This window comes from Quercus lobata, chromosome 4, assembly GCF_001633185.2.
Source record: "Quercus lobata isolate SW786 chromosome 4, ValleyOak3.0 Primary Assembly, whole genome shotgun sequence".
Taxonomy (NCBI): Eukaryota; Viridiplantae; Streptophyta; class Magnoliopsida; order Fagales; family Fagaceae; genus Quercus; species Quercus lobata.
The window spans coordinates 8,328,908-8,340,962 of record NC_044907.1 but is presented as its reverse complement, the minus strand read 5'-3'; the positions used below and the strand labels follow the sequence as shown (position 1 = coordinate 8,340,962).

General features: G+C 34.4%; 1 protein-coding gene across 9 annotated transcripts in view; it reads right to left on the bottom strand.

Moving 5' to 3' along the window:
• The window catches only part of LOC115986501 (putative disease resistance protein RGA4), a 60,380-nt gene extending 49,021 nt beyond the window's left edge, over positions 1 to 11,359 (bottom strand). Inside the window, exons 1-10 of one of the 9 annotated variants that reach the window (XM_031109604.1) lie at positions 7,713 to 11,359; positions 6,668 to 6,792; positions 6,029 to 6,124; positions 5,256 to 5,369; positions 4,576 to 4,709; positions 4,163 to 4,435; positions 3,535 to 3,648; positions 3,263 to 3,388; positions 3,056 to 3,188; positions 2,842 to 2,962 (exon numbers count right to left, since the gene is read on the bottom strand). In XM_031109604.1, coding sequence (XP_030965464.1) covers positions 7,773 to 11,243 — 3,471 coding nt within the window. In that variant the 5' untranslated portion in view covers positions 11,244 to 11,359 and the 3' untranslated portion in view covers positions 2,842 to 2,962; positions 3,056 to 3,188; positions 3,263 to 3,388; ... (5 more) ...; positions 6,668 to 6,792; positions 7,713 to 7,772. Of the gene's footprint in view, positions 1 to 2,841; positions 2,963 to 3,055; positions 3,189 to 3,262; positions 3,389 to 3,534; positions 3,649 to 4,162; positions 4,436 to 4,575; positions 4,710 to 5,255; positions 5,370 to 6,028; positions 6,125 to 6,667; positions 6,793 to 7,712 lie in introns of those variants that run through there. The other 8 variants (XM_031109603.1, XM_031109605.1, XM_031109607.1 and 5 more) reach the window with 8 other exon arrangements.
• Between the last annotated feature and the right edge of the window lie 696 nt (positions 11,360 to 12,055).

Genomic DNA, 12,055 nt, shown 5'->3' with positions numbered 1-12,055 from the left:
TAAAAATAATATATAAAAAAGAAAAAAAAGAAAAAAGAAAAGAGAGGAAAGTAACAATGTTTTAGCATCTTACAATTAAATTTCCAACAAAAGAACCTTTTAGCATAATCTATGTGGTAAAAGATAATTAGGATGAGAATTAGTAGCTACATATTTGTTTTTACTAGCATGGTTGGAAGACATAAACTACAGAAATCTTGTCTGTTTAAGAATTCAAAGCTCTGGCATACAGACTCCAATAACTGAGAAACTCACCATACCTGAAACGAAAATGAGGAATGAAAAGAGAGAGAGTAGTATCTAACAATCACAGGGAACTTAGAAAGTAGAAGCATGAATATAAAGAAACAGGGGAGTTAACACCAAGCTGTGGCCTTTATCCATGCCATACTACCAAACATAAGTTCAAGTACATAAATAAATTACCATATATGAGACTTAAATGATTTACCACTTAATTTTTCGGTTGTGGCTAGATAATTGTAATACCAACTCACTTTGGATAAACAACAACTCTTTTTTGTTTTTATATTCCAAGCTTGCCTATATGAAGCACACAGATAAAATGACCAAAAAAATCACCATGCTCTTAATTGAAGGAGAACAAGATGATTGAATTATAACAGAGATATATGGACCTACACAAACATTGGAGAAGATCATATTTATGGGGTATTTTTTTTTTTTTTTTTTCCTGATAAGTTTTGGAGCAGATCATATTTCTGAAATGCATTTAATATTATTCCAGTATAACATAGATCTATTCCAACAGTTGTTTAGGTGTAGATCATCCTACTGAATAATGATTATTTACCATAAATCTATTCCAACATCACCAAGTGCAAAATTTTCATTAGTTTATTCAAAATCAACTCTGCAAACCCAGTCTTATCATTTATACAAAGGTACAGATGGCTAGTACAAAGAAACAAGTTCATCTAAAAAAAAAGAACAAAGACAAGATAATCAGATGGCTAGAATTTATGCTTCTTCCTCCCCCCCCCCCCCCCCCCCCCCCCCCCCTCTCAACCCTTTTTTTACCCTTGAGGTAAAAAGGAACCCAAAAACAAGATAATTAGCTGAGCTGTTCACTTTTTTGTGCTTCCAATTTGTTTGCCATCTAGGATCAAATAAACTGGGAGACCATCAAAAAACCCAAAGAAACAAAGAAGAAGAGTTAAGAACATTAGCATTTGAGTCTCTACAAAGGATTAGGATTCATAATTAATCTACATTTATCTAGAAACATAGAAGATGAACCAAGTTCAGGCCCTCCCAACTATAGGACATGAACTTTTTTGGTGGACCATCCCCTCTTCCCCATTAGTGACTTTGTGATATTTATTAAGCTTTTTTCTCTTATTTGGAAGAAAATTGATTAACTCAATATCACCATAGTGTTGAATGCCAAAAATCAGAGATCCCACTAGAACACTACTCCAAATTACTCAATAACATTCGATTACTGATGACATTAACCAAGTACCTGGGCTAGATCAGTTTCCGAAATCCTCAAAGTATCCAAGTTGGACCAAGCAATAGATCCTTCACCATATTTTCCACAAAATCTTCAAATTATTTAGATGATCCACATCCACTCGATGATTAGTCTCATTGAATCCGTTGATAGAATAAAAGGCATTTCAGTGCATCACTATTGGCACGGATTTGGAGGATGATGTTTCAATCATTGAAAATAAACCAAACGAGTTGAACTTAACACAAACACTTCAAATGAATTCTTCTCAAGAAAATTTTTAAAAACCATATTAGCAAGATAATCACTTTTACCCAAAGCTTGCATTCCATACAGTTGGTGAGTGCATGGATTCAAATACCAAGATGTAAATCTTAAAATTTTAAGAGAACACTCAACTCGGAGAGTACAACCATGACATCACTAAAATCTAGAAACCAAACATATCAGCTCAAATCAACCAATCAAGATTTTGATAGCTAAAGATTTCATTTAAGGAATTTTACATTCAACAACAGTGAAGATAACCACCAAGGTTTACAAGCCAAATAACTAAAGACATGAAACACATGGAGACACCTAATAACTAAAGACATAAAATGTATGGGGTCTGATCAATGGAATATTGCTTTTAGGGAAAAGACTTGGGAGTAGATCAAAAAGAACATTTTTACCAACCACAATATTTTAGCAGCCAAGATAGTCAATCTTACTATTTCCATAATTTGTCACTACATTGATTTAGGTTAATACAGATTCACAAACAACTTTCAGTCATTTTTATTTTTATAAAATCGTTCATTTTCTTTTCAGAGTGTCTTTATCTTGGATAAAAAATAACACAGAAGAAATTCAGGAAGTTAAATATACTGTTGTTTCACCATTCACATACATATTTCTTCTCAAAACACAAAGTGAGAGGTTACTGTTTCCAAAAGCCACCCATTGCTGATAACATGGGGCACAGATGGACAAGAAGGCATATTGGGAATGAAGCAAGAGAGGTCAGCAATGGATGTTTCACTTGTTGCATCAGCCTCAAATAATGAATTTGTTGGGAACTCCTGCAACAAAAGCAACAATCAAAGACCATAGTCATGAAGGAACTACATGTTAACGTTATGAGTTGTGGCAGGTTGGGCTGGTGCTCAGCTACATCATTCTTTACTCTCATCTCCAAGGAAAAGCTAGTTTCTGAAAAATTTCTTCATTTTGACATATTTACTTGGAGTTTTAAACCAGACCACCCCACTCCTGGCACTCAACTCCAACCGCCAATTTTTTTATACTTCAGATAAAGGCAGATGTCAGACTGCAATGTTATTGGCTGAGATAGAATAAAAAAATGACGATAAAGAGCATACCCAAAGAAGGAAAGTGATTCCTTGGAATGGAAACCATTTAATTGTTGTCAAATTGATCATGGACTAAACCTGATGGCATTATCAGGTGTGAATGATTCTGACAGTTGCTCAGTCAGGTCACCTGCCGCCAGCATAACAAGAAGAGACAGACAGTTTAGAGAGAGAGAGATTACTAGGGGTAGTAAAAGCTCTGTCCATTGATAAAATGTCATACCTAAGTAATGCTAGATAAAATCTGAGCTAAAATGTTCATTATGATAGATCCATAGATCTTGTTCCTTAAAGAGAAATGATGTAGCAAGTTGATTATCAGTAACAGATCCATATTCTCTGATATCCACCTGAGGCTGTACAAGAACTTGATGGTCATCTATAATACCCATATAGGAATCAGCCTAGACAAACTGTAAACAGAATTTACATTATAATGTCCTTAATGACTTGAGAAAATGATTCAGATCAAGAATGTGATATATCTTAGCCTCAATCATCAAAATGCTTGTTGATGACACAAAGATAGATCTTTAGCATGCTGGAGGCAACATTCCTGCAAAGAGAGAAGCAGAAACACATATCAATTGTGTGTATGGCGTGCACTCAATGGTGTGCAACAACAATTTCCCTTATGTCAAAGCATTCATCCTACAAGAAGCCAAAAGTAGACATAATACTTTAATCAATATCCAATCTCACCTTTTTTTCTCCACTCTACTGCACAAAAGCACATGCGCTGCTCTGACTGTTGATGCAGCAACTTCATAGATTTAAGAGACAATATTGGTGGCTTTTGTGTAAAAGGTGAGTTACCTGGTTTAGTTAGGACAAACTCTACATTATAATTGTTACAATAATGTTTAGCTTAGGAAACATTTCCTATCAATTTAAGTTTTTGGGACAACTGGTAGTTTATCATGGCATCAAAATAGGTGTTCTTAAGTTTGAATCCTCCACTCTACCTCCCATTTAAAATTGAAAAAAATTCCATGTAATTCTACCTTATTTCTTAAAATAGTTCTTGTGACTAATTAATTTCAACAAGCACTGCTTATGTACATAGGTAAAAAGTAAACGTTTGCAATATTTTGACATGAACATAAACTAATGCTTCACAAGGAATGAGATATTCAGCTATATCTGAAACTATGTAGTAATTATTGCTACCACTAAATCATCATTTTCATCCATTCCAGCCAAACAAAATTTTTTTTTTTAAAAAAAAAAAAAAAGGAAAAGAGAGGAAAATAACAATGTTTTTATCAAATGAACCTTTTAGCCTAATCTATGTGCTAAGATATAACAAAGATGAGAATGAGAGACTTACCAATTTACTTTTACTAGTTGCTCCATATTCGTTTTTACCAGCATGGTCAGAAGACAAATAAACTATTGAAATCTTGTTTGTTTAAGGATTCAAAGCTCTGGCAGACAGACTCCAATAACTGAGAAACTCACCATAAACAGAATTTACATCATAATGTACTTAATGACTTGAGAAAATGATTCAGACCAAGAATGTGATATATCTTAGCCTCAAACATCAAAATGCTTGTTGATGACACAAAGATAGATCTTTAGCATGCAGGAGGCAACATTCCTGCAAAGAGAGAAGCACATATCAATTGTGTGTACGGTGTGCACTACATGGTGTGCAACAACAATTTCCCTTGTGTCAAAGCATTCATCCTACAAGAAGCCAAAAGTAGACATAATACTTTAATCAATATCCAATCTTACCTTTTTTCTCCACTCTACTGCACAAAAGCACAAGCCCTGCTCTGACTGTTGATGCAGCAACTTCATAGATTTAAGAGACAATATTGGTGGCTTTTGTGTAAAAGGTGAGTTACCTGGTTTAGTCAAGACAAACTCTACACTATAATTGTTACAATAAAGTTTAGCTTAGGAAACATTTCCTATCAATTTAAGCTTTTGGGACAACTGGTAGTTTCTCATGGCATCAAAATAGGAGCTTTTGGGACAACTGGTAGTTTATCATGGCATCAAAATAGGCATTCTTAAGTTTGAATCCTATCTCCACTCTACCTCCCATTTAAAATTGAAAAAAATTCTATGTAACTCTACCTTATTTCTTAAAATAGTTCTTGTGACTATTTAATTCAACGTGATGCTTTCTGAGCACTGCTTATGTACATAGGTAAAATGTAAATGTTTGCAATATTTTGACATGAACATAAAATAATGCTTCACAAGGAATGAGATATTAAGCTATATCTGAAACTATGTAGTAATAAGATTGCTACCACTAAATCATCATTTTCATCCATTCCAGCCAATCAAAATTAAATTTAAAAAAAAAAGGAAAAGAAAGGAAAATAACAATGTTTTTATCAAATGAACCTTTTTAGCCTAATCTATGTGGTGAGATATAATAAAGATGAGAATGAGAGACTCACCAATTTACTTTTGCTAGTTGCTCTATATTCGTTTTTACCAGCATGGTCGGAAGACACATAAACTATTGAAATCTTGTTTGTTTAAGGATTCAACGCTTTGGTGGACTCCAATAACTGAGAAATTCACCATACCAAAAATGAAAATGAGGAATGAAAAGAGAGAGAGAGAGTAGTATCTAACATTCACAGGGAACTTAGAAAGGAAATGCATGTATATAAAGAATCAGATGAGTTAAATCCCTCTAAGTCAACAGATACCAGATCTATAAAGTTTTAGTATATACTATTGCTGTTGTGAAGCATCAGCCAAAGTTAAAACTCTTTTTTCCTTCCCTCCCCAAACAATAACATAATGAGATATAAAAGTAAATATAAGATTATATTATATCATAAACAACAACATAATTAATGATTATCTGATTCATGGTCACAGGGTGAAATGACTTGTAGAGTAGAAAACATCAAACTGAGAGTTGTGGACAACCTGTTTTACTTGCAACACATATATAGTCTGGTAAAATAATTATATTTGCAATATACTAATACCAAAAAAAGAGTATATTTGGAAAATTTTTAATATGAGCAAACAATTGATACTTGACAAAAAAGTCATCAAATATCCTAAATATCAGGTGCCCGCAAAATAAAGCTATCCTTGAAGAGGTAAAGCTCTGAGTTTTAACACCAAGCTGTGGTATTTAACCATGCCATACTACCAAACATAAGTTTGAGAACATAAATAAATAACCATATATGAAACTTAAATGAGTTACCTCTTAATTTTTCGGTTGTGGCTAGATAATTGCTATACCAACTCGCTGTGGATAAACAACAAATCGTTTCTGTAATATTCCAAGCTTGCCTATATTCTGCACACAGAATCAAATGACCAAAAAAATCACTATGCACTTGATTGAAGGGGAAAAAGAGGATTGAATTTTAACAGAGATATATGGACCGATAGAAACTTTGGAGCAGATCATTTTCCGAAATACATTTGATTTTATCCCAATATAACAGAGCCAGCCACAAAAACTTTGGGACTAAAGCTTTGTTGTTGGGTTTGACCAGATCATCATAAAAACACAAAGAGAACAAAGAAGAAGAGTTAAAAACATTAGCATTTGAGTGTCTACAAAGGATTAGGATTCACAATTAATCTACGTTTATCTAGAAATATAGAAGATGAACCAAGTTCTGGCCCTGCCAACTATAGGACATGAAGATTTTTAGGTGAAACATCCCCTCTTCCCCGTTTATGACTGATATTTTTTTTTTTTTTCTCTTATTTGGAAGAAAATTGATTAACTCAATATCACAATACTGTTAAATGCCAAAAATCAGAGATCCCCCAAGAACTGTACTCCAAATTACTCAATAACCTTTGATTACTGATGACTCTAACCAAGTACCTGAGCTAGATCAGTTTCCGAAATCCTCAAAGCATCCAAGCAGTAGATCCTTCACCATATTTTCCACAAAAATCTTCAAACTCTTTAGATGATCCACACTCACTTGATGATTAATCTAATTAAATCTGTTGATAGAACAAAAGGCATATTCATTTTAAGGCCATTCATGTAAACAGATTACAAAAAGGATAACAATATTTCAATAACAACGATAAATTTATGAAAAATAAAAACATTAAATTTTGTTTCAGTGCATCACTATTGGCATCCTAGAAATGCAATGCAAATCTCATAGAGCTTTGATTTTGAAACAAAATTTCTTTTCTTATAAAGGTGGTCTTCACAACAAAACGGAGTATCACACGCAAACCTTCTTAATAGAACTCTTAGTATGGCCATTTTTTTTTTTTTTTTTTTTGAGAATCAGAGAAAAGTTTAGTATGGCCATTTATAAGTTATAACAATGGAATCCTTGGCACCTCATTGCATGAATAAAAATAACAAATCCATTTTTGCAAAAGGCTTAAATTAAAACCCAATAAACTAAGAAAGAGAGTTGCATTCCAAAAAAGAAAAATGAAGAAGAAAAGAAAAGAAAGTGAAAAACTGGAAAGCGCACTTGTTCATGGATGATATTGGGGTTGGCCAAATATTTCTTGTTGAAAAAATAACTAAAAGCAAAACTCTTAAAAAATACAAAATGTCCAACAGTTTGGTCGCTTTCAAATCAATCTTTGATTTTTCATTGTTAGAAAATGTGAAAAACCGAAAAGTTTCACTAAAGTGAACCCCAATACAATTATATACCATGATTGAGTATATTTATTGTTCTAATACTTTGGAAATCCACAAAATATAAAGATAATTAACTAGTTCCCGTTCTTAAAAATTTCTTTATTTATTAGAAATCAATAAAATATAAAGAATGGAATCCCAAAAATTTACTATGTTTTCTCAGCAACCCTACATAAATTATATAAGATAATTAAGAAAAAAAAATGAAAAAGTGAAGAGCTACCAAGCTCTGCTATTGCAGAAGACGTACCAGAGGTTATGTTGCAAGTGGCATTGTCGAGGCCGAGAGGCCTAGTGTTCTTGAGGTAGGTCAGAAGTACCAGAGGTTATCCCGAATTTCGAAAATAGGGATGTGAGCGATTTTGAACCAATCTTCCCCAATTCCCTTTTCACATCTTATCTCTAAGTCAGGACATTTTCCAATTATTAGCTGTTGTAAAGACTTGAGAGAAAGCATCTCATCAGGAAGTGATTTGAGATTTGGACAATTGAAAATGCAAAGTTCTTCAAGGGACGTGAGATTACTAATCCCATCGGGAATTGATGTTAAGTTGGGGCTGTCTGAAATATGAAGGTATACAACTGAGGTGAGCTCTGGGAAAATCGTCAAATTGGGACAATTAGAAATCTCAAGCTTTCGCAGAGCAGTAACGTGTTGAAGCCCGGAAGGAATAGACTTCAAATTCGGAACGTTTGCGTAACTCAGAGAACTGAGGCATTTAAGATGCTGCCATTCGGTGCCATCATCACCCATGTCATTAATCGAATCAAACAGCTCACAATCAAGAATATCCAATCTCTCGAGTGAGGTGAGATGGGGCACGGCTAGAGATAGAGATTTCAGCTTAGGGCCTCCTTTTATGCGTAGACTCTTGAGAGAACTCAGGTTTGACATCCAATTATCTGGTAGAGCCTCTATATCCTTTATAGAAAATAAAGCCATAGACTTTAATTTGGAGAAAGGAGAGGACAAGAAAGAGGAGGAACAAGGAAGCGAAGAAGTCATCGCTATTGTCGGTTGTAAAGGTTTCAAACTGACTTCACGCAATTGTAGACTTCCTTCAAGATACGGAAATGGAGGCAGGGAAATTAGATTAGGGCAATATAAAACAAATAAATCAGAAAGATGATGGAATGAAGGCAGTGACTGGTGATGCGGATGTTGTTGGTGATCTGTTGTTGATGAGCTCCTCCACCATCCCTTCAGTTTAGGGCAGTTGTGAATAAAAATTGACTTTAGCGATGGGAAGAAGGATGAAGTAGGAACCTCCTCATTTATATCACCATCTGAAATGTACTCCAAAACTTCCATTTTATGAAGCCATAGACGTTCCAGAGAGTGGAGTTGAGACAATCGTGGAAGTTGTTGACATCTCTTACAACCAGTTATAGATAAATCAACCAGATTTGTGAGCAACGAAAGCCAACTTGAAAATCTCACACCCCCGTAACCATTCACAGACAAAAATTTAAGATTTTGGTGTGGTTGGAGGCCTTCTAATAACTTCTCATCACCATCGTTGTCGTCATCAGAACAAAAATAATGATCATTTGCATGCCATAATAATGACAACCGGTCAAGATATTGTTTTGCCCTTAAATTGGCAGCATTGGGTTCTGAATAAACATCTTCCAAACATCTCAAATTTGAGATTTGTAGTTTTCCTCTCAGGGAGTTTAGCGAATTCAATTCGTCTAGCCCACTACTAATGGGCCCAGAGGTAGAAGCTTGGTTGTCTCTCACAACAAATAATGATAACGTTTGAAGGCATGTCATTTGCCCTAATCCATCAGGCATATGACTCAAACTGTCACAACTGCTATTCTCAAGATGCCTGAGGCCAACCAAAAATCTAATGTCTCTAGGTAATTCTTTAAGCTTCTGACAATCATTGAATTTTAGTGTTTGCAATTTCCAAAGTCTAGAAATAGCATTAGGGAGAGTTTCAATACGAGGATTCTTAGAAAAATCAAGGTAAGTAAGATGTATTAACTTTTCAATAGAATCTGGCACTCTCTCAATATGCACTCCACATAAACCCAATGCACGCAATTTTCTGAAACTCAAAAAAAGTTTATTCAACTTTGATTCATCTAGGTACCCCGCTCCCAAAGGAATTTTAGGTTTAAATGTTAGAAGACATGTACGTAACTTCTCTGCTCTAACTAGCAAACCTAAAGTTTCAATAAAAGACGAGCCAATATAAAATGGAAGTGACACATGACGAGTTTTTTCATCAAAATTGTTTCGATCCAAAGTAATTATTGTGCACTCTGCCCTTGCAACTAGTTGTGCAAGATCATGAATTAAATCATGCATCTTGTATTTTAATTCTCCCTTTTCATTTGTCACTTCTTCAAAAAAGGACCTCCAAAGCAAATCCTTGAAATACTCATCTGCAACATCTTCTAATTCTTGGTTTTTGTTTGACGGTCGGATAAAACCTTGTGCTATCCATAGTTGTACAAGTGTCACCTTATTGATCTCATAATCTTTAGGAAATAAGGAACAAAAGGCAAAACAACTTTTTAAATGTGATGGAAGATAATCATAACTCAACTTTAGAATTGGAAAAATGTCATTTTTTTGTTGAGTTGCACTTTCCAGTATATTATTGTTGACATATAACCATTTATGCTCTGTTTTCTCCAAGCGCAATACATTTCCTATAGACTTTATGGCAAGGGGTATCCCTTGACATTTGCGCACAATTTCCCTTCCAATTTCTTCTAGTCTAGGATTATTGGTCCCTTGCCCTTGCCCTTTTCTAAATGCTATTTGCTTGAATAACAACCAAGACTGTACTTCATTGAGACCTTTAAGACTGTATATTGAAGTTGGGCATGTAATCTCTGCTACCAATCTCGCACGTGTAGTTATTACAATTTTACTTCCCTTAGCGCCACCCACTAAAAGATCTTTTAAACTATCCCATTTGTGAGGATCCTCATTCCACACATCATCCAAGACTAGTAAGTACTTCTTTTGATTAATTATTTTACGAAGTTGATCTTGTAATTCATCCATGCTACGGTCTACATGTTCCATATCAGGAGCCGGTACTATTTTTTGAATAATCATTTTCACATCAAAGACATCAGATATACATATCCACATTTTTAGCTCAAAATGTTCTTGGATGTTCTTGTCATTGTATACAAATTGAGCAAGTGTGGTTTTTCCTAACCCACCAATCCCCACTATAGGAACAATTGAAACATTCTCTTCATTATTAGGCTCCAACAACAGTTTTATGATGGCCTTTTTATCATCTTCTCTCCCAATAACTTTTTCACCAAGCACAAATGAGTGAGTTTCTTCCCTTTCCATACTCACAGGTGGCCCTACATTGTATTCTTTTAAGTGAAACATTTTCCTATCTTCCGCTATTGCATTTAGTTTCTGCTTCATTGCAATTATTTTACGACTCATCTCTCGACGTAAAACAAGTGGGTTTGAAGTTGAAAAGAAACCGCGTACCTTTTTTGCAATATTCCCACTTATCCCTCCTTGTTGTAAAGCTTCAGTGTAGAACTCACCCAGCAAGTCATCTGCTTCATAAACTGCGTCCTTGAGCTTTTCGAGCCAGTCCTTGACTTGATGGCTATGAGTCTGCTGCTCTGCTGCATCCCGAAGTACAGCTTGAATCGTGGAAACAGTGTTCTTGATGTTTTCAAGTTCAGCTTCGACATCCCAAAGCGATCCGATCTCTTGGAAAGCCCAAGAGCCCAAATCTTCAATGATTTTTTGTGCAACGGCAAGGAGCATTCCTTCGGCCATTTCTTTGTAGTGTGCAAAAGGAACTTAGAAGAGCGAGACGAAAGCTAGAGGATGGGCTTGAAGTGCTCCAACGTGTTGGTGAAGGTAATAGTGCTGTGAAGAAGAATCAAGTTTTAAAGTGGAAAGTGGAAGTGTTAACATTATCAGTTTTACTTTATATTTTAGAAGACTCGTTATCATAGGAAAATAACAAGAAGCAACATGTCAGTGATTGGCCCTCGCATTATTGAATCCAGTGACCAGAACAAATCACCTATATACATTGAATCCAATGAAAACCTTGTGGTCCATGTCAAATTAAAGGTGGGTCCTCCGCCAGAGCAAATTACCAGTATACAATAATTCCAATGAAGACATGTCTTAAAGGTTGGTCCTACTCCTCCACCGGATCAAATAAAAAGGAAAATGACGTGGGAGTGACTCAACACTATTTTTTTCTAAACAATATATATATATATATATATATAATGGAAAACTCTCACAATTTTTCATATCCTCATTTTAATTTATAAAAAAATTTAATTTTTTAAACTAAATAGTAAGGGAGTCCTAATAGGAGTCTCTCTTTTTTCCTTAATCTTAAAGTTTTTTTTTTTTTACGTGAGTCTTTTTTTTTTTTTTTTTGAAACCTAATGTGAGTCCTTAAAAAAAATAAATAAATAAATAAAAAATAAAAATAAAAATTCTAACGTGAGGTCTAATTTAAAAAATTATAACTATTTTTTTAATCCTAATTCTAATGTAAGTCTTTCAGAAAGTCAAAAATTTCGGTTTTATATTATATATAGATAATAATAATGATGTGAGAAGCT